Source organism: Pseudonaja textilis, chromosome 18 (assembly GCF_049901715.1).
Source record: "Pseudonaja textilis isolate UNSWEBS1 chromosome 18, rPseTex1.2, whole genome shotgun sequence".
NCBI classification, from domain to species: Eukaryota; Metazoa; Chordata; class Lepidosauria; order Squamata; family Elapidae; genus Pseudonaja; species Pseudonaja textilis.
In genome coordinates this window covers 5,531,094-5,553,684 of record NC_142007.1, presented here as the reverse complement: position 1 = coordinate 5,553,684, position 22,591 = coordinate 5,531,094, and the positions used below count along the sequence as shown (strand labels likewise).

Sequence of the window (22,591 nt, the reverse complement as noted above, 5' to 3'; positions counted from 1 at the left end):
CTTTGGAAGAGATTTCTTTTCAGGTGGGGAGGGGGGAGTAGAACTCCTTAGCATCAGAGCTTGTTAATAATAATAATATAGGAAATATTCTAAATAGTCTGGTGGTCATTTCGAAAAATCCTTTCTTAGTGAGCACCTAGAAGCCAAGAGGAACATATGTGCCAAATTTCAAGTGTGTAGGCTTTATGGGTCTGGAGATTTTGTGATGGTGCGTGAAAAATATTTAATGCTGTAGGTGAGGCTCCCTGTAGATGGAATTCGATAGACAGGCAGCCTTCTCGATGCTCATAAACATTAAAAAAAAAACAGAACATATTAGGGTGTGGCATCAAGAATTCGGCAGGTATTTTCTTTTCAGCCTTCACACCCACTTTATATCTCTTGCTGTCGATTTGATAAGATTCTTCGGGCAACTTAACTGCATCCCAAGGGGGGCAAAAAATGCCTTAAACTAGCCCTTGTTTGTCTCTTTTTTTAAAAAATGCAACCATCACCGCGCGGAAGCTGCAAACCATGATTTTCATGCAGCGGGCTAGACTCTGCTGGAGAAACCATCCTCTTCGGGGCTTTGCAAGGTGTTTAAAAGCGTTGAATATTTGCCAAAAGTAATAGCCCTCTTCCGGAAATGAGCTCATGTTTTTCCTGTGAGCTCGCAGCTTCTGTTTAGTGGATCTAGGTCATATTGTTTGGGGATTTCACCCCCCTCCCTCTTCTCCTATTTGTGTTTGTGGGTGTATGTGGCTTGCAGTTGTTGGGTGGAAGGAGAGAAAGTGGTCAGAAGTCCCATTCCTCCATCCCATGCTCCTCCTTCCCCTTCCCAGTAGATAAAGAAATAAAGCCAAGGGTCTCTTCCAAAGCTTATCGGGGGGATATGGTGGAGGGGTGATTGTCGCCTTGATGAATTCCTCCCGGATTTAAATGCGCTGGTTTTCGGCTGTTAATATTGCATCTGCTGATGAAGGCTTCGTTAGGATAATGGAACGGAGCTAAAATATAAATGAATCGCTGTCAAGGAACAGCTTTGGCTCGTGTTCTCTTGACAGTTGCTGGGCCGTGATGGAAGGGGTGGGGGAGGGAGTGGGGAGGAGCCACGCAAGCTCTCCGCATACCCACAGGTTGGATCTGTCCCTTGAGCATACCTGTTCGGCTTGTGGCCAGCATCGGCCCTGAGCCCTCGATCACACTCGCCCTGCTTTCCTTCCGGAGCCCTGACCCGTGCTAAACGAATCAAGCCTTGGCGTCGCTCTTAAGGGATTTCTCTAGCCCGCTTGTTTGTTTGTGTTTATTCGTCTCGGCGCTTGCCTAAGGCAGCTTCTGTAAAACCTTAAACGTCAGGTGTGTGTGTGTGGGGGGATGCGCGTCTGTGTGTGTGTGTTTCAGAAATTGGAATCTGATGTTTTCAGCAGACACGGTGGACCTGCTCGCACATCGCTTCGTCCCTGCGAAGTTGTCTCAATTTTTTTTTATTGTTTTTAGAAGAACTCTTTTGCTTCAAAAAATAATAAAAATAAAAACCAGAAGCTATCTCTCTACAAAGCAAAGCCCCTGTCTCTAGTTTTATAACTCACGAGCCCACAGGCCTTCTTAGAAAACAGCCGGTGGCTGCCATTTTCTTTGCAGAATTCCTATCTTTGGGGTGGCGTGGGGTATTAAAAGGCAAAAGGACAAGAGGTGTGGGTTTTAGACACCTGGGACTAGAGAATATTGGAGAAGGCAAGTTCCTTATCTCAAATGGTGTAGGTAGTGTGGACTAGATGACCTCCAAGGTCCCTTCCGGCTCTATTCTGATTGAATTCTGATCAACTGATAAACGGGTGTGATTGGATCAGCCAGTCCTTCACGGAAGCCATTTGAGAAAATGCCGATGACATGCTAGCAAACTTCTAGATCGCCCATTGGCTGAAAAGTTGGGGGGATCCTGGTACCTTTCAGATAACCGATAATCAGAGTTGGAAGGGACCTTGTAGGTCATCTAGTCCAACCCCCCCACCCAAGCGGGAGACCCTACATAATTCCTGACAGATGGCAGTTCAGTCTCTTCTTGAAAGCCTCCAGGGATGAAGCTCCCACAACTTCCAAAGGCAACTTCTGTTCCAGGGGTTGATGGTTCTGTCAGAAAATTCCTCCTTGTTTCCAGGTTGAATCTCTCCTTGATCCATTTCCATCCATTATTATTCCTTGTCTGGCCTTCAGGTGCCTTGGAAAATAGCTTGACCCCTTTCTCCTCTATGGGGCAGCCCTTCAGATGTGTCAAACTATAACTCAGCAACCACTGAAAGGGTTGGGGATTATGGGAAAATTTTGCAGCCTTGCCAATTGGGATGCTCACCTGGTAGATACTAAATTTGACTTGCGGTGAATTTCGAAGGGACAGGTTCTTTCTTTCTCGTGCAAAAGACTTCACAGAATATTGCGACTGAACTATTTTGTTTTTTCTTCCTTGAGTACAGTCTCAGCACCATAGAAGTGCAAACATACTAGCATAAAGCATAAAGTATACCAAAACACATACAGCTGCAACAAACAGAAAACTTAGCAAATTTCACTGACCTCATGTATTCGTTCTTGGGTAAATATGCAGTAATTTATATCAAGCTGTGCTTTACTGCTTGAATTTTTCAGAATATTACCTGCAGATGGGATGCGTACTGAAACAAAAATCAGCCATCCGCTGTGACTGGGTTTCGTTAATGTCACATTTTCCGGAATGAGAGCAGGCAGCAAATTCGACATTCATTATTTTTCTCACTACCCTCTGACTGGTCCTTCAGGATTCAACTGGTGCCATTCTTTCTCCTGCCCGGATCCTCTGCCTATCTGCTTTGGCATGACGGCCTGTGTTTGCCCAAAGGATTTGCCCCCCCCCCCCCCAAAAGACCAAACCACAGATAAGCCGTCACATAAAAACAGTCATAAAACAAATGAAATCACTCTACAACTGGTCACATTGCCTATCTGTTTTAAAAGCAAGAGCAGACTCTGACCATATAAAAATGGGGAGGTTTGTTTAAATCCAGACATTAAAAGACAACTTGCTGTGTATAATTTCCTAAAAAAGCAGTTTTGTAACTCCAGGGAAGTGGAGACCCCCTGTTTAAACGCTGCCATCTCCATTCAGCTTGTCTCCCAAATGCAGACAAAAAAACAAAAATGCATTCAATGTGAAAATGCCAATGACATATTAGCAAACTTCTAGATTGCCCATTGGCTGAGAACATGGGGAGAACATGGCACTTTTCAGACGTATCGAACTGTAACTCTCAGAAACCACTAAAACGTGGTTTGGGGATTACGGGAAATTTTGCAACTTTGCCAACTGGAATACTCACCTGGGGGGTACTAAATTTGTCTTGCAGTGGGTTTTTGCATTGAACTCAAAAGACAAAAACTCAGCCACGCAAATGGCATTTTAACGAAGTAGAATTATATTATAATAGTAGGGGATCGGGAGGTCAGTTTATGCCTTAATAATCTATAGTGGCTGGGAAGGTAGCAGATATTTCCTGAAGTCTTCCAGGACTGAAAACTCTACGGTGGATGATAACAGATAACTATAACCAGAGTTGGAAAGGACCTTGTCGGTCATCTAGTCCAACCCTCTGCCCAAGCAGGAGACCCTACACTATTTCTGACAGGTGGGAATTCAATCTTTTCTTGAAAGTCTCAAGTGATGAAGTTCCCACAACTTCCGAAGGCAACTTCTATTCCATTGGCTGATTGTTCTCAATGTCAGAAAGTTTCTCTTTATTTCCAGGTTGAATCTCTCCTTGTTCAGTTTCCATCTGTTATTCCCTTATCTGGCCTTCAGGTGCCTTGGAGAATAGCTTGACCCCCTTCCTCCTCTCTGTGGCAGCCCCTCAAATCTTGGAAGATGCTCTCCTGTATCCCCTGGTCCTTCTCTTCCCTAGTCTAGCCAGGCCCAGTTCCTGCAATTCCATTCTTCATAGGTTTTAGCCTCCAGCCCCCTCATCATCCTGGTTGCCCTTCTCTGCACTCTTTCCAGAATCTCAACATCTTTTTTATAGTGTGGTGACCAAAATTTGATGCAGTACTCTAGGTGTTGTCTTACTAAGGCTTTGTAGAGTGGTATTAGTACCTCCCTTGATCTTGATTGTATCTCTCTGTTAATACAATTGCATTGGCTTTTTTGGCAGCTGCTGCACAATCCTGGCTCATATTTTCTTTCCCGAAGTGGTTTTTCACCTTGTTGCTTAATAGACTCTTTACCCCCAAATGCCTGCTTTTCAGCGAATTGTCAGTGTGGCTGCCTACAGTTGGTGAAATTTGGCACCAGTGGTGGTGAGAGGGCAGTGGTGCCTATTGCTGTGTTAACCCCTCTGCCAGTCCTGGAGTGTGGCACCCTATCTGGTTTCAGCTGGTAGAGAGGATGCCAGATGTGAGGATATTGGTTTGATGTTGCCTTTGGATGCTGGCTGTCAGGAGTTGCCTGGGGATTATCCGCTAATTTGGAGGAAGTTTCTGCGTGCATGAATGAAAAAATGTGCATCTTTCTCTGGTTTTCTCCCTTCGGGAAACTTCAACACTTGGAACTAGCGACACATGATCAGCCTAGACCAGCGTTGGCAAACCTTTTTGGCACCGAATGCCATAACAAGAGCGTGCGCGTGTGCACTGGTAACTGGAAAAGCAGCTCCCCACTGCGTGGGGTTTCCGGCACTCCTGCGTGCGTTAAGACCAGCTGGCTGGCGCATGGAACCCAGAAGAACAACGGGCGACAGCTGGCGTGCCAGGAAAGATGGCACTGCGTGCCACTTCTGACATGTGTGCCATAGGTTCGCCATCACGGGCCTAGACACTAATGAATGATCTCTAGTTGGCCCATAGGCAAGAGGAGGATCAACAGGAAGAGAAAAGCCACAAAAATCCAGTGTCTCCTGGAAGGGACCTTGCGGGTTGAACCCTTGACTGGGAACCATTTTATAGGAGATCCCGCTGGCCGGTAGTCCTCGCCTTACGACAACCATGGAGCACCAAATCCCTGTTGCTAAGCGGGACATTTGTTAAGGGCCCCCCTTTTTTCCAACCTCTCTTGAATCCCTGCCGCCGTTAAGTGAGTAACATGGATGTTCAGCGAATTGAGCTTCCCGCTCGACGTTGCTGGTCAGAAGGTGGCAACCGTCATAAATGCAAACCAGTCCAAATTTTCGATCTCACGACCGTTGGGGGTGCTGCGGGCGTCCTAAGCGTGAGAACAAAACTTTTTTTTTTTTCCAGTGCCGTTGTGATCTTCGGGTGCCCGCTATAAAGAAGCGCTTGTAAATGAAGGACGAGGCCTGGCGCGCTCAAGGAAACCTCTCCGGCAACCCTCACAGTTTGCGAGGCTTCCACCCGGAGCCTGGGGTGCCTTGAGCCGCCAGTCTCCCTCCTCCCCACCTTCTTCATTATCTCAGTCACAGTTGTGGTGAAGTTTCATGCTTCCTTTTGACCTTTCTTTTGGGCCCGGTGGTGCTGTTTAACCACAACTGACACTCGTCCCCTGGCGCTATTACCTAGGAAACCCACCACTCCGGCCTTTGCCTTCCCGCTTCCCCTGTCATTCTCGCTTCCCCCCCTTGTGTCTTTTTTCTGTTTTGTGTCTCCTTTTCCGCCCCCCTCTCTTTTTTTTAAGATTTTGTTTATTTTATTTTATTCTTTTAAAAAAAAACTCCCTTTAACATGGTTTTCCTAAAAAGTTTTTTAATCAATCAAATTTGGGGTGGAAAATAGGCTCGGTCACGCCTGGTCCTCGGGTCGTGTGAGGCTCCCCTGGGGGGTCTTGACAGCTCCTTAGAAGAGGCAGTCGGGGACAAAATATTTGGCCAGGAAAGGGATGGTTTCCATGACACTTTGGGGACCCACATCCTTCAAGTCGGGGTAACCCGGGGTGGGGGTGGGGGGAGGAAAGATGGCCGGGGCGGGAGGAGAGAGGGGAACGGAGAAGAGGAACAGATCCCAAACAAAAGGGAAGAGAAAGAGGTACCAGGGAGAGGTGGCCGACGGAGGGGTGAGGATGCATTGACAGCTGCCCCAACTCCTGTGGAGGGGTGGAGGGGGGGAGAGTCAGCCCACGGGGAGGGGGAAGCCGGTGGGACAGACAGTAATTTAGTCAGCTTTCCGATGCTGCATAATCAAGTCTCTCTTTTTTTTTTGTTTTAAATTTTTAAAAAAGCTCATTTTTCATCCTCTTCTCGGGGCATTTCCTTCAGTCCACCTCGTCGTCCGCAGAGCGAGAGAGCTTTCCTGGGCCTTGGTAGGCAACTCCCGTTCTCTGACCCTTCAATCTCTTCTTTGCAGGCTGTTTTTTGTTTTGAGGTTCAGGAAGGGAAGCTCTTCACCCCACTGATCTGGGCCAAGGAGGGATCGACCGGAGAGTTTGCAAAGCGCCTTTCAGGTCTGGGTTTAGCGGGGGCTCCTTCGGGGTAGGGCCCGAGCCGGTGTTGGTGGCGTAAGATTCACAAGGGTACCAACCAACGGGCCACTCGATGCGAGGAGTGTGGCAGAAATTTTCCTATCGATGTAAGACTTAGACGGGGTTGGAGTTTGCATCCCGGTCTCCCTTACACCGTCCAGCTCCAATCTCCCCCTTTCCTCTCCTCCACTCCGTCCCTCCGTACTCCTTCCGCCTCCTCTTTCTCTCCCTCTCCCTCTCTCTCTTTCTCTCCCTTCCCCACTTTATAATTACAGATTAGGCTTAATTGATTTGTTTAGACAGCCAAAGAGCAACTCCAACAGGAGGGGATAGGGAGACTGCCAAATTATTGGCTGAGCAGTTACGGTGTACGCTCAGCCCTGGGACAAAGGAAGCCTGGCGTTGCCTTGTCCCCCCGTCTTCCTTTCTCCTGCCCCATTTGGCCACTTGGTTTGGCTTCCATTTCATTGGGGTTATGCAACTGGAACGAAGTTCCTTTTTTTTAGATTCCACTTTTCGGCTCTCCTTCCGGCTTCCTTCGAAACGGACTGGAATCTTACCTCCGGCTGCACGTTCGTCCGTTTTCCCGGATATTATTTTCACGCCTTCTCCTTTTAATGGATGCTTTTTTTTTTCTGTTCGGTTTTTAATTCAGCCGTACCGACTTGTTGGGTCTCGGGTTGAAAACGGAGCCTCTCGCCAGAAGGCACCAGAGCCTGAGGTGCAAAAAGCTCGTTTTGTGCGTCTCTTTTAAGAAAGAAAGAAAACGCTGAAGTTTCTGCTTTGAGTGTTCATTTACCTGCTACCCAGAAAACCCACCTGCGGACTTGTGGGCAACAGAGGTGCGTGCTTGTGTTAGTGCACGGATGGCCTTGGTGCCTAGCATCTGCCTTCCTGCATGCCTGGTTGATGTATGTGAGCCTGAGCACCTTTCCGTAGCTCCCCTTCAATAATGAATTGGTTGGGCCTCTGTGGCTTCACATATTTGGAATGGAATGGAATGGAATGAAAGAAGGAGAATAGAACAGAACAGAATAACAGAGTTGGAAGAGACCTTGGAGGTCTTCTAGTCCAACCCCCTACACCAGGAAACCCTACACCATTTCAGACCAATCTCTGCTTAAAAACTTCCAGTGTTGGAGCATTTATAACTTCTGGAGGCAAGTTGTTCCACTGATTAAATTGTTCTGACTGTCACGAAATTTCTCCTTCGTTCGAAGTTGCTTTTCTTCTTGGTTAGTTTCCATCCTTGCTTCTTGTCCTGCCTTCTCAGGTGCTTTGGAGGGTAGCTTGACTCCCTCTTCTTTGGGGCAGCCCCTCAGATATCGGAAGACGGCTATCATGTCACCTCTTGTCCTTCTTTTCATCAAACTAGATATCCCCAATTCCAACAGCCTTCCTTCCTGTGTTTTAGCCTCCAGTCCCCTGTTCATCTTCGTTTTTTTTCTTCTTCTCTGCACTCTTTCTAGAGTCTCAACCTCCTTTTTTTTTAAACATCAATAGCAACCAAAACCGAACGCAGTCTTCCAAGGGTGGGCCTTACCAAGGCAGTATAAAGTGGTATTTAGCACTTCCCGTGATCTTGGTTCTATCCCTCAAGATCGAACCTTGAATTGAAACGAAGAGAGGAGAAAGAGTTTGTGTTTGTGGCTTTCCCGCACTCTCCTCCTTTGGGCTGGGGATGCCCTTGCAGTGCCTTGCTTTGATTTTGTGGCCAGCGTTCACTGAGTAGCTGTCCCCCCCCCCCCCGCCCCCCCCTTCCAAAGTGACCCGGTGGAGCCTCCTCTGCAGATCTTGTTCTGCCTTACTCTTCGGAAAGGGGAGTTCAGGAAATCCTTCGGTCGTGTGGTGGGCTTTTCTCCCCTTCCGTTAACTCACTCTCCCTTTTCTGGCAAGCGCTGGGCTCCATAGGAGGGGGTAACTTGGAAGGGATTCCCCATTTGGCAACAAGCCTCCAGCCTCTCTATGGTTTCCAATTTACTCTCTCTGTAGGCTGTCCCTGTCTTTGGCTCTTTGGCACTCGGTGGTGGCATTCACACAGCGTGCCGAACAAGGAAAATCTAGCTGCAGACAAGGACAACGGTGGTCGGTTCTTAACGTTGCCTTACGGCTTTTGTAGTTTAGTGGTCTTTTTATTTTATTTTTTTGCAAACCCCTGCCCATTTGATATGGTTTAGTGCCCAGCCCTTAGGGCACCGGGGACCAGTTGCGTGGAGAGGGATTTTTTTTCTGTGGACCGGACAGGACGGGGGATGGGGCTTCGCTTGTTTGCACGGCCCAGTTTCTGGGGGGCTTGGGGACACCCGGTTTGGTGTGCCCGCCACAAAACAGGTTGGTTCAGTAATCAGGTTAAGCGTATTGTGTAGTACTAGCTCGATACCCGTGCTTCGCTATGAAACTCTGTGGTCGGGCTTAGCTTTGGGGGAGGAAAATAAGGGGAGGAAAAATTCTGCCTCTGCCTACCAGCTTCCGTCGGTATTCATCTGGCTAGCATCCTGTCAATGTGTGAGAGAGTTGAGGACTGTTTGGAAACTGAAGCAGTATGTGCTGTGTGAGCGAGAAGGAGACAGCAAGGAGCCAGGGCGTGGCTTAGCTCAACTGTTCTGTCCTAAAGCTGCTTGGTGCTCTGAAACTGAAACTCCTCTGCTTGTGTTTTGCATTTGGAACAGGTTTCTTTTCAGGTGGGGAGGGGGAGTAGAACTCCTTAGCATCAGAGTGTGTTAATAATAATAATAATATAGGAAATATTAATGGCTCTGATGGTCATTTTGAAAAATCCTTTCTTAGCGAGCACCTAGAAGCTAAGAGGAACATATGTTCTGAATTTCAAGTGTGCAGGCTTTACGTTTCTGGAGATTTTGTGATGATTCATGAGGGGTCTTTCGCTTTTATATATATAGAGAGATTACTATCAAATTCTACAACTGCTCAAAATTGAAGAAACCTAGCATCTTTCCAAGTCTTGGGCAAGATCCTACTTCTACGAATTGCAAAAAAAAAAAAAAAGTTACAGCAGAGGTAATGCCTCTATAAAAACTATAAATCTCTTTTTACAGAGGAGGTCAGATTGGGAAAAGGGATCAGACTGTTGGAGAAACGATATGCATTGGTTTTTTTTTCCTTTCTGTGCTTCCCAGCATATTGTTGACAACGTCCATCTTATATAAATGGAGAGCTGGTGTCCTGACTCCTGGATCCTTCTAAACGGCACTCAAATTATGGAATCAAAATGAATTTATTTAGTCTTCTAAGATGCCGCTGGAGTAGCCCAGAGAGTGCTTTGACTCAGGGCATAAGGAAAAACGAGGGGCTGTTTTGCATGGCACTTTTAAAAGAAAGCAAATTACAGGGTAGTCTTTGACTTACAACAATTCATTTAGTGACTGAAGTTAAAACGGCACTGGAAAAAGTGACTTACAACCGTTTTTTTTCACACTTAAGACCATTACAGCATCCCACCCTCACTTTTGTGACTACTGACAAGAAAGTCAACGGAGGAAGCCAGATTCCCCTTAACCAGCGGTGTTTCTAACTTAATGACAACTAGGTCAAGAAAGGTTGAGGAAAACGGGCAAAATGCACTGCACAACCTTTTTGCTTAGCAACAGATAATTTGGGGTGGTTCGTAAGTCGAGGACTTGCCTGCGTAAGGTCTCTGATTCAATTCAAATGTTTTGGATGGGAAATAGATAGCGATTGGCCAGTGCACAGCCCAGAAGCGTCTTTTACTGATCCTGAAGATTTCTTAACAGCCATTTCAGGTGTGTGAGTTTATTGCACAACATTTTAGCACTTAAAATCCCACATTAAAGCTCCAAACTTATATATATATATATATATATATATATATATGTTTAATATATAATATTTTTATATATCTGTATTTACCTGGGAATCCAGTCAGTTGCGCAAGACTGGTTCGACAGTTAAAGACCAAACCCGTTTGAACTGCTAGGAAAGTTCTTGCATGTTTTCGCTCCCTGCCTTACCGCACCTGGCATGATGGCTGGAACTGAGCAAATTCTGATCTCTTTGTGTCAGAGCAAACCAGGGCTTGCTTAAACCAGCCAGCGAAAGAGGAGATCTGAACAAGGAGACGAATGAGGCGGTGCTTTAGGTGCCAGGTCTGAAGGGGGCTTGGATTCGAACGGATCCCGAGATGACGCGCTTCAGACAAATAAGCTTCCTCCAGAAAGACCTCCTGCCAAACAAGTCACCTTAAGGATCCAGAAGGTCAAAGACAAAGACTGCTGGCTGCAGTTTGGGGAGAAGGTAGATACAGATGAGCTGAGTTGGAAGGGACCTTGTAGGTCATCTAGTCCAACCCCCTGCCCAAGCAGGAGATCTTACACCATTTGTGACAAATGGCAGTCCAATCTCCCTTTGAAAGCCTCCAGGGATGAAGCTCCCACAACTTCCGAGGGCAACTTCTGTTCCATGGGTTGATTCTCACTTGTTCAGAAAGTTTCTCCTTATTTCCAGTGTGAATCTCTCCTTGTTCAGTTTCCATCCATTATTCCTTGTCTGGCCTTCAGGAAAATAGCTTGTCCCCTTCCTCCTCTCTGGGGCAGCCCCTCAAATATTGGAAGAGGCTCTCCTGTCTCCCCTGGTCCTTCTCTTCCCTAGACTAGTCAAGCCCAGTTCCTGTAACCGTCCGTCGTATGTTTCAGCCTCCAGTCCCCTCGTCATCCTGGTTGCTCTTCTCTGCACTTTTTCTAGAGCCTCAACATCTTTTTTTTTATAGTGTAGTGACCCAAACTGGATGCAGGACTCTCGGTGTGGTCTTACTAAGGCTTTACAGAGTGGTATTAGTACCTCCTTTGATCTCGATAGCGTGAGCTTGCTGGTCCTTTAAGATGAATTCGGTGGGCGAGCTGCATGCCAAAAACGCCAGCAATCATTCAGAGCCGCTTTTGCCGGCGCTGTTTCCTCCTCCTCCTCCTCCCCCTTTGGAAACTTTCCTGCCCAATTGTTATGTGTGATCCGATCTGGAAGTTACTCTCTAAGCTTCTTGTCACATTTTGACTTAATGAAGTGCAACTGAAGTGGGAATTGGGGTTCATCACGTCAGTTTCTCTGTACTCCCTTGTTGTCAGAAAACAGGGGCGGTTGGGGACCGCAATGCAACGCTGCAAGTCGTTATTATTCCGGTCAGTCTGTTTAACACAAAATTAAACAAAGAACTAATTAGTGCCTCATGAATTAATAAATACGCAGTTGCTGAGGAGGAGGAGGAGGAAGAAGAAGAAGAAAGAAGAAGGAGAAGAAGAAGAAGAAGAAGAAAAGGAAGGAGGAAGAGGAAGGAGAAGAAGAAGGAGGAGGAGGAGGAGGAAGAAGGAGAAGGAGGAGGAGGAGGAAGAAGAAAGAAGAAGGAGAAGAAGAAGAAAAGGAAGAAGAAGGAGAAGGAGGAGGAAGAAGAAGGAGGAGGAGGAAGATGAAGAAGAAAGAAGAAGGAGGAGGAGGAGGAGGAGGAGAAGATGAGGATGAGACTAAGACGGAGATGATGGAGGAGGAGGAAGAGGAGGAAGAAGGAGGGGGGGGAGAAAAGGTTCGGTAGAGAAGGGATATTTGAGGAGGGAGAGGGGAGGGAAAAGTCAAATTAAGAGAAGGCCACGATGGGAAAGGGATGAAGGGACGGCCAGACCTGTCCACATGCGCCAGGGAAAAAATACGATCCCCGCTTTCGGGTGGCGTTTCTTCCAGGCGAAGCCACTGAGTCAGAGAAGTAGCCCAGCCCCAGGCTGTGTTTGCTGAATGGGGGTTATGTTCCTGAGAGGTATGAATATTTATATGGGGAAAAGACTTTGCTGCCAGTCAAGGCAGCTTCTCAGGTCGAGGGGGTGGGGGATACCAAGCCCCCCCCACCCCTTGATGGCGGTGGATTTGCATGCAGCTGGCTTAGGTGGCGGCCCTGTGAGCCAGGTTGGCTGTTCAGTTCTTGGAACCGAGCGAAGGACTTCAGCCGAAAGGGCAAACCCTCCTTAAACAGAAGGACAAGCGGCTAGTCCTGAACGTTCCGCGGAGACTTTTGGAAACTTTCTCTCTCTTTCCGAAAGCGTAAAAAGGCGTGGAGCTAAGGTTCGGTGTTTCTGAGGTCAAAGGAGGGCGACTTCTTACGAGAAACAAAATAAAAGTTATTACGAACGCCGCCACCATCATCTCTGTGGGAAACGAGCGCTAAAAGTTTGTCAGGGCATTGTTAAATAGGGCTTTTCAAATGCCTTGTTCCTTCTTCATGCGGTATTGCAGTTACGCTGCCTAACTTATCTCCCTCTCTTAAGTCACCCGTATCGACGCGATAGAATCAGGACTTCTTCTTATGGTTTATTTCTTCTTCCTTATTCCCACCTCTCTTTCCTTTTTTCCCCCCTGATCAGTGGAAAAAAAGGAAAAGCTAAAACAGACGTCTTGAGCCTGAGTGTTAAAAACGCTCCTGGCATATTATAAACCCTGCAAAACACGATGGGAAGGGGAAGACCATTGGACCAGTTCAGGAGTGGCTAATCTGTAAAATGGGTACAGTGGGGGCCACCCTGGCCTCACCCCCTAAACATAAAGTTGAAGCTTGCTAGTTAGAACTTGGATTGTTTATTTATTGATTTGATTTGATTTGTCAATCGCTTACAAGATAATAGGTATAAGTATAAACATGAGTAAGAATTACAGAAAACAGGTACGAATAAATGGGGACAACAGGACAGGGCAGTAGGCACGAATGTGCACTTATGCACGCTCCTTACAGACCTCTTGAGAATGGGTATTCTCTCCCTTTCCTTCCTTCCTTCCTTCCTTCCTTCCTTCCTTCCTTCCTTCCTTCCTTCCTTCCTTCCTTCCTTCCTTCCCTTCTCTTCTTTTCTCTTCTCCCTCCATTCTTTTCTCTCCCTCCCTCCCTCTCTCCCTCCCTCCTTCCTTCCTCTTCCCTGTTCTCCTTCCTCCCCCCTTCTTCCTTCCTTCATTTTTTATTTTATTTATTCATTTGATTTGTCAATCGCTTACAAGATAACAGGTATAAATATAAACAGGGTTATGAATACATGAAATGGATATGAATTTAAAAAGAAACAATAGGACAGGGACGGTAGGCACGTTGGTGCGCTTACGCACGCCCCTTACAGACCTCTTGGGAATGGGGTGAGGTCAATAGTGGATAGTTTGAGGTTAAAGTTTTGGGGGTTAGTTAGAGGATGTAACAACAGAGTCAGGGAGTGCATTCCAGGCCTTGACCCCTCTGTTGCTGAAGTCGGACTTCCTGCAATCGAGTTTGGAGCTGGTTACATTGAGTTTGTATCTGTTGTGTATCTGTTGTATTGATTGTATAAGCAGCAAGAGTGGGAAGAGCCGGGAAGTTTGGAGGGAGCTATCCTGGCTTACGTTTTTAGTGCCCTTCATATGATTAAGGTCTGCCAGTAATTCAGGGAGCAGCTTGCCCAGGCCCCTCCCTTTTTACGGCTCTCTCATTTGCATATGCAGATCATCTGGACCGTCTTCCTTAGGGAAGAGCAATCATGTCTTCAAGGACTTGTTAGCTGTTTTTCATCCCTGATGAGCAGCGGTCCAAGGAAGGAGAATATCCGGAGAGCAGCGGGATTGGGCCAGATGGGGTTCAGGAATCTCCCTTCCCGGGGTCGAAACAAGGAGTTTTTTGGGGGGGTCTGGAACCCCAGGAGCGGGAGGGGGTTATGAGCAGCTTAGCCTGCCCTGCCCTAGATGGAGACAGCCGTGGCTGAGTTTCCTCGGCCAGCTCCTTGTCAAAGGAGCTCAGAGGAGGAGAGAGAGAGAGAGAGAGAGAGAGAGAGAGAGGCGAGTCCATCCTTAAAGAGGACATGTCAGGTTCAATTAGTGTTATCTGTCTAAATATGTGCTGGGAACAGAAAATACAAGCCGAGGCTTGGTGGCTTTGATGGAGACATATGCAAGGTCAGCCTGCCCCCTGCAATCCCCCCCAATCTGATTTGGGGGGATTACACCTTCTAAGTCAATTGGCGTTACTCCTCGTGCATCGTTGATAAAGCCGCGGTGGCCGAAATAATAAAGGGGGGGAAAGGAGGAAGGGGGCGAGAGAGGGTCGGAGGAGTGCATGGGGGGTGTGGGGGGTGGGAAGACGTGGAAATCTTTTTTTGTGTTGTTTTTTTAAATCTGGCGGTGGGTGAGGGGTGGAAGTGGAGAGGTGGGGAGAGGACCGGCGGAGTAGGGAGGGGCGAGGAAGAGGTGGAGGAGGAAGATTAGAGCGTTGGAGGATTTGAGTTTGGCATTGAAAATTCGGGGCCTGCCGTTGAGCACTTAGGTTACCGGGTTGGGGTGGCTCTGTTCATGCTCAGAGTACCTCTTGTTTTACCTCCTGGAACCTTGGTCTGAGGACTGAGGGCAAAGGACAGGAAACACACACCCCCCCAAAAAAAAAAAAAAAAACCAGAGGTCTCCAAGCTTGGCAACTTTCAGATTTATGGACTTCGACTCCCAGCATTGAAGTCCACAAGTCTTAAAGTTGCTGGAGAATTCTGGGAGTTCAAGTCCACCAGTCTTTAAAAGTTTGCCGAGTTTGGCGGACCCCTGCCCTAAAAGGACTATAGCTCCTCTTACAAAGGGGTTGGCATCGTGGGATGCAGCGAGGAAGGCTGCAAAGCTACGAGCCCCCTGCCCCCAATCTCATTCCCACCTCGCAAGGCAGTTGTAAAGATGCCACGGGACTTGAACCAACTCCAGCCTAGCTGCAAGTTTCAACTGCACTGTTCTTTTCGATGCATGCAAACTCCCCTTCCTCGAATGACCCCCTTCGCCTTCCTTTACTCTCTCGACACAGCCTGGCTGTAAAGGGGGGAGCCCTGCGCTGCTTCCAGATACATGCCTTTCCCCATAAAGTTATGGTTTTTTTTGGGGGGGGGATAAGGAGTGGAGGGTTGCTCTGCGGGTTACATCCACAGAGTGGGCCAGCGAGGGACAGCCAGGCTCCCCATACCCTCCAGCTATCAGCAGGGGAAACCGGAACCCCTGGCCAGCTGTTTTGCAAGCAGCTGTTTCGGCCTTCCTCTCATCCTCTCTCTCTCTCTCTCTCTCTCTCTCCATCCAAGCACAAGGAGACTCCCGATCGGAAGTCTCACAATATGGTTCTTTTTTAGGTTCCTTCACAGTTTGGGAACATATGGCTCTAAATAATTCAATTTACTTTGCATGATTCTCTCTCTCTCTCTCTCTCTCTCTCTCTCTCTCTCTCTCTCTCTCTCTCTCTCTCTCTCATTCTCTCTCTTTCTCTCTCATTCTTTCTCTCTCTTTCTCTTTCTCTCTCTCTCTCTTTCTCTCTCTCTCCCTCTCTCTTTTGGGGGGGTGAGTTGGTTTCTTTCTTCTTTTTAATTGCAATTGTGACAAGATGTGGAAAGGAACTGTGAAAAGAAGACACAACACAGAGGGGCTATCTTTTGAGCTTATATGCCAAAGCTCACCCACCACCACCACCCATTGCCCCCCCCGCAGCCCCAAGACAAGGATCTTTTTAAAAAGAAGAGAGAGGGGGAAAAAGAATGGCTGGAACTGAGCATTTGCCTCTACGGTCCCTTTTCAAAGGGCGGCAACTAATCCCTGCATCAGGTTCCGTCGGGCAAAATGTTTTGCTTTCATTCTGCTGGTTCAGGCCTCCAAGTTTCAACCTCTAAAGGCTGTCAGAAGGCAAGGATTTAAATAAAAAAAATATTCTAGTCCCTGTGCTATTTTCCAAAGCACCTGAAGGCCAGACAAGGAACAATGGATGGAAGCTGAACAAGGAGAGATTCAACCTGGAAATAAGGAGGAACTTTCTGACAGGGAGAATAATCAACCTGTGGAACAGAAGTTGCCTTTGGAAGTTGTGGGAGCTTCATCGCTGGAGGCTTTCAAGAAGAGATTGGACTCCCATCTGTCAGAAATGGTGTAGGGTCTCCTGCTTGGGCAGGGGGTTGGACTAGATGACCGGCAAGGTCCCTTCCAACTCTGATTATCTGTTAGCCTCTGCATCCACGGGCTGCTAAACCGTCAGCAATGATGGGTCTCAGGAATTGACTGTCTTTCCTCTCTCTCTCTCTTTTGTTTTACTCCTCCCCAGGATGAAGTGACTCCACAGCTTTCATTCAACGCAAACCATTTGCGGAATCTGAATCCAGAATCCTCAAAAGGTGGGAGAGCCTGCCAGGACCACAAATGGGTATGTCTGCCCCACAGGGGATAACTTTTCTTCTTACTTTCTTTTTTTTTTGCTGTTTGTGTTGGTGTGTGCCTGTATCAGTGTGGTACTTAGATACATCCCATGTACTTCCCTGAGCCCAAAAGATAGATAGATAGATAGATAGATAGATAGATAGATAGATAGATAGATAGATAGATAGATAGATAGATATAAGCCACCTGGTTTCCTCTTGGCAGAGAGAGACTCCAGGGTTGGCTTCCCCCTAATGCCACCCAGAGACCGTCTGGTTGGCACTGTGCTGTGCCCAAGTGGCAGCCTTCTCTCTTGGCGGGGAAGGAAGGGGAAGTACCCACTCAAGGAAGAATGTTAAAATGCTTCCCGTTTATAAGTAGCTTTGAAACCACAGGATTTGCAGATCACCTTTCAGGAGGCCTCAGTTTGAAATCGTAGCGGTCAGCATCTCAGATTAACAGATAACCGATAAGCAGAGTTGGAAGGGGCCTTGTAGGTCATCTAGTCCAATGCCCCCTGCCCAAGCGGGAGACCCTACACCATTTCTGACAAATGGCAGTCCAGTCTCTTCTTGAAAGTCACAAGTGATGAAGCTCCCACAACTTCCAAAGGCAACTTCTGTTCTATGGGTTGATGGTTCTCACTGTCAGAAAATTCCTCCTTATTTTTTCTTTTCCCCCTTCAAGATTCAAGCCAGGCCCAGTTTGCAATTTCTCTAAATTTGTGGGAAGTCGGCCGTGGTAGCTGTCGGGAGAACTTTTGTGTCTGAACAAGGGCAATACATGTTGAAAATAGAATAGAATAGAATTCTTTATTGGCCGAGTGCGATTGGACACACAAAGAATTCGTCTTTGGTGCAAATGTTCTCAGTGTACATTAAAGAAAAGAAATGTTTGTCAAGAGTCAAGAATCATCAGAGACAACATTTCATGATAGTCATAAGGTTATATGGTCATAGGGTATATAGAATATAGTCATAGGGTACAAATAAGCAATCAAATCATGCTAGGAAACTCAATAAAAATAGTTAGGATGCAAGCAACAAGGTTACAGTGATACAGTCACAAGTGGAAGGAGATGGGTGATAAGGAGTGATGAGAAGGTTAATAGTAATAGTAGTGCAGACTCAGTAAATGGTTTGACAGTGTTGAGGGGATTATCGGTTTAGCAGAGGGATGGCGTTCTGCTAACCAAATAATGCCCCTCACTCCACCTTCAGCTGTCTGGGTATCCAGGGGTTCGGCTGAGAACATGGGGACGCCTGCTCTTCACCTGTCCCCTTCTCTCTTCAGCCAGGTGTCAAGAGAGGGAGTGAGCAGCCCCCCCCCCAATCTCTCCCTCCCCAGCTGATCCAGGCAGAGAGCTGAGCCCGGTTGGTGTCAGAGGTGACCAATAGAAAGCCAATGTTATGTAAATAATTCTGTTGCAACACGGCGGAGAATGGGCAGGGGCTCGCTCATCCCATCCATCATTGACACGGCCTCTCGGGAGGCAGGGGGCTTAGTGGGGAGGGGGAAGGGGAGGCAGACAGAGGCAGCATGTGCCTCCCTCATAAACTGTTTGTTTTCTTTTTATCCCCATTGGTTTCAGGGAGTCCCGCTGGGCTCCCGACTCCGGGCTTTTGTCCTCCAACGGCCTCAACCTCCCACTTGGCCCTTCGGCTTCTGTGTGTGTCCCCCTTCCTTCCCACCCCCCCCCCAGCCCTGCCCAAATGCCTCCACTTTTTGCCTTTCGGTTTCTTTCTCTGACTTCAAAGGCGCCCTCTTATTGTCTGGGGATTGCCAGGCAGTGGCCCTGAAATGCGATCACAACTGGGCATGATGTAGGTCACCTTCTGAGCACCGGCAGATGCTTCCTTTTGCGGGCTTCACCACCGTGGTTACAGCTCTTCCCTTCTAGTTCCCCTCCCTCCCTCCCTCCCTCGTCTTCACTGCTTCATCAGAGGCTGCACCACCCTCCTCAAATCTATGTTTACTCTTCCCTCCTAAATCTCTGTGGGCTTCGGTTGGTCTGTTTCCAGACATGGGCCTTCTTGCCACCGTGGAATGGGACAACTCGCCATGGCCAATTCACCATGGGCAACTCACCATGGCCAACTCTCTGCGGCCAACTCGCTATGGCCAACTCATCACGGCCAACTCTCTGGGGCCAACTCACCATGGCCAACTCTCTGCAACCAACTCTCTGGGCCAACTCTCTGCAGCCAACTCTCTGCAACCAACTCTCTGCAACCAACTCTCTGGGCCAACTCTCTGCAGCCAAGTCACCATGGCCAACTCATCATGGCCAACTCTCTGGGGCCAATTCGTCATGGCCAACTCTCTGCAGCCAACTCTGCAACCAACTCTGGGCCAACTCTCTGCAGCCAACTCTCTGAGGCCAACTTAGCATGGCCAACTCTCTAGGGCTAACTCACCATGGCCAACTCATCACGGACAACTCTCTTCAGCCAACTCTGCAGCCAACTTTCTGGGGACAACTCACTATGGCCAACTCTCTGCAGCCAAGTCCCTGCAACCAACTCTCTGGGGACAACTCACCATGGCCAACTCATCATCGTCAACTCTGGGGTCAACTCCTCTGGGGCCAACTCAGCATGGCCAACTCTCTAGGGCTAACTCACCATGGCCAACTCATCACGGACAACTCTCTTCAGCCAACTCTGCAGCCAACTTTGGGGACAATTCACTATGGCCAACTCTCTGCAGCCAACTCTCTGCAACCAACTCTCTGTGGCCAACTCACCATGGCCAACTTACCATGACCAACTCATCATGGCCAATTCTCTGCAGCCAACTCTCTAGGGACAACTCACCATGGCCAACACATCACAACCAACTCTCTGCAGCCAACTCACTGTGACCAACTCTCTGCGGCCAACTCTGGGGCCAACTCTCTGCAGTCAACTCGCCACGGCCAGTTCATCATGGCCAACTCACCAAAACCAACTCGCCACGGCCAACTCACTATGGGACAACTTGCCACTGGGCAATTTAACCATTCAATTTAATGATTTAAATTTTTTTTAAAAAAAATGTCTGTGGCTAATTGGCTGTGGTGAGTTGCCCATGGCATGCTGGCTACGGTGAATTGTCATAGACCCCTTGATCCTCTTGGAGGACTGGAGGAAATATCTGGGAAACCCCAGTTTATTTAGTCTTCTCCACTCCAGTTAAGTTTCCCCCTCCCCATTCCAGCTCTTGGCCTCCAAGGGCCAGGATTCCCGCCTTCGGTGCCTCTCGGGGAGCTGTTGGGGATTCAGCCGGCCCTGCTCTTGAAATAGTGACACGTGTCAAGGGTGGAAGCCCTTGCCTGGCTCAGCGTTTGGCTGGCATTGCAGACCCCCAGGGGTGAAGAGAAGGAGGAAGCTACCTGACTGGGACGGTGGCATTTTGGCTGTCGGCATCTTTCTTTCCTGAGCTTCCTGTCCTGCAGCCTCAATAAGGAAGATTTTGCTCCCTCCGTCCCGGATCCTTCCCTGAATTGTTTAGCTTCTGGGTTTGCTTTGCTTTATTCCCAGTGTTTTTTCAACCTGGCCAACTTTGAGATGCCTGGACTTCAACTCCCAGACTTCTCCATGCTGGCTGGGGAATTCTGGGAGCTGAAGTCCACGTTTCTTAAAGCTGCAGGGTGAGAAAACGCTGCTTTGTCCAAAACTTTTAGAGAGGACGGAGAACAAATGACCGGATAGTCCTGCAGTTGACCTTTCGTCTTATTTATATCTCTTCGAATGTTGGGCAGCCCCCTCCCCTCTCTCAGGCTTTGTCCCCCTCCTCTTTCTTTTAAAGCATTGTCCAAAATAATACCATCTCTTTGGCTACTTTCTTCTCCAATTAACAGCGAACTGGGGTTTGCCCTGGTCTAGTTAGCGTGTAGAGGAAAATTGGAGGGTTACACTCTTATCTCCCCTCCGCATCTTCTTCCGAGGCCTCTCCAGCCTTTGTCTCTCTTTTTCATCCACTCCGAAGCCTCCCTTTACTTCCTTGTCACCCTAATTGATTGCATTAACCTTTCAACGTATTGGATTTCCCAGGCCTCGTGCAGAGAGAACAGTGCAATATGCTTATAATCTGGGCCAGAATGGACAGGGAGCAGTCAGCAAGCCTTCCCCACCAACAGGAACCCTGACAAATTGGCTTTTTAGAACAGACTCGAACTCGGAGTGGAGGGAGGAAACTCTGGGCTAAGATGGGGCAGGCAATGTGTCAGCCATTAAAGGAGAAAGGGAGAGAGCGAGACAGGAAGGGAGAGGGAGAGAGAGGGAGAGAGGAAGAGGGGGGGAGAAAAACTGGGGGAGAGAGGAAGTGGGAGGGATGGAGAGAGGAGAGAGAGAGGAAGGAAGAGAGGAAGCAGGAGAGAGGGAGAGGGAGAAAGAGAGGGAGGGAGGGGGAGAGAGAAAGGAAGAAGAGGGAGAGGGAGGAAGGAAGGAAGAAGAGAGGACGTGGGAGAAAGGGACAGGAAGGGAGGAGAGGGAGAGAAAGAAAGAGGAAGGGAGAGAGAAAGAGAGGGAGAGAGAGGGATGAAGGAAGACGGGGAGAGAAGGAGAGAGAGGAAGGAAGAGGAAGGGAGAGAGAAAGAGAGGGAAAGAGAAAGTGAGGGACGAAGGAAGAGAGGGAGAGAGAGAAGAGGAAGGGAGAGAGAAAGAGGGAAAGAGAAAGAGGGACGAAGGAAGAGAGGGAGAGAGAGAGGAAGGAAGAGGAAGGGAGAGAGAAAGAGAGGGAAAGAGAAAGAGAGGGACGAAGGAAGAGAGGGAGAGAGAGAAGAGGAAGGGAGAGAGAAAGAGAGGGAAGGAGAAAGAGGGACGAAGGAAGAGAGGGAGAGAGAGAGAAGGGAGAGAGAAGAAAGAAAAGGGAGAGGGAGGGAGAGTGGGAGAGAGGGAGAGAGGGAGAGAGACGGAGGGGGGAGAGAAAGAAAGGAAGAGGGAGGGAAGGAGAGGAAGAGAGGAAGTGGGCGAGGGACAGAGGGAGGGGGAGAGAGAGGGTGGGAGATGTAAACCAGATAGACTTGCAAATAGAGAGGAGTCTGAATTTGTTTTCGAGGGCCAGCATTTTCTGTCGGGATTTTGACATATTTATAAAACTCCAGCAAATGTTTGGGTGAATGAAGGGCAGGAGGGAAGGAGGGAGGGGGCGTCCTCCCTTCTTCATTCTGTCCAGTGATCAAACCTGAATCGAACTTGGCAGCGTGAGAGTGGGCTGGAGTGTTAGACTCGGGCTGGAAGGCAAAAACGATCTTCCCCAAATGATCTTCAGCTGATCTCAACCTTAAGAGGGCAGAGAAGAGGATGAAAAAAAGAAAAGAACAGAGGATAATAATAATAAAACCCTGGGAAAAGCACGTGCTCCCCGAGCCAGTTGTTGTGCCGGTAGGACCCCAACCCTGCTTGGCCCAGGAACAAAAACCAAGGGCTGCCATTGATTCGGTTTAGATTTGCGCGTATCAAGAACGAAAAAACTTCTAAAAGGAGGGATGAGATGGGGAACTGGTGGAACAGGACAGACAGCAGTCAAGAGAAGATGGCTGTATCTTTTACGTGGAAGAGGAGGCAGGCAAAGGGGGCGGCCTTAAGTTAATGGATTGCTTTGCAACAGGCAGCCGGGATAACTGTGTTGTTCCGTCACCCTGGCAACAACCCCCCAAAAAAATTGTCAGCCTGTTTATATGAAGCGAAGGAAAACATTGTCTTGTTTGCGGTGATCTTGGTGGCTGTTTTTCTTCAAAGGGCACGGGAGTCATCGATCCATCCTCCCCACCCTCCAGAAGCACAATTTTAGAAAGGAAATAGATAGGATGGAAACCAGGGGGGGAGGGAATCACACACACACAGAGACACACACACAGACACACACACAGAGGTAGTTGTGCGTTTGGGAAACAAAATACACAAGCCCTTTTGAAGAGTTGTGTGTTTGCGCGTGGCATAAGAAGGGAACAGCTCCGCTTTGGAAAGGAAAGGAAAACGAAGACTAGCGTCCACGTTTTGTTCAAGGATGGAGAAACAGAGCAATAAACTAATG

General features: G+C 48.2%; 1 protein-coding gene across 4 annotated transcripts in view; it reads left to right on the top strand.

The window, feature by feature from the left end:
* Positions 1 to 22,591, top strand: part of CASZ1 (castor zinc finger 1) — a 267,041-nt gene that overhangs the window by 104,772 nt on the left and 139,678 nt on the right. For all 4 annotated transcript variants that reach the window (XM_087915046.1, XM_087915048.1, XM_087915047.1 and 1 more), the window contains exon 3: positions 16,482 to 16,580. In XM_087915046.1, coding sequence (XP_087771172.1) covers positions 16,577 to 16,580 — 4 coding nt within the window. In that variant the 5' untranslated portion in view covers positions 16,482 to 16,576. The remainder of the gene's footprint in view (positions 1 to 16,481; positions 16,581 to 22,591) is intronic.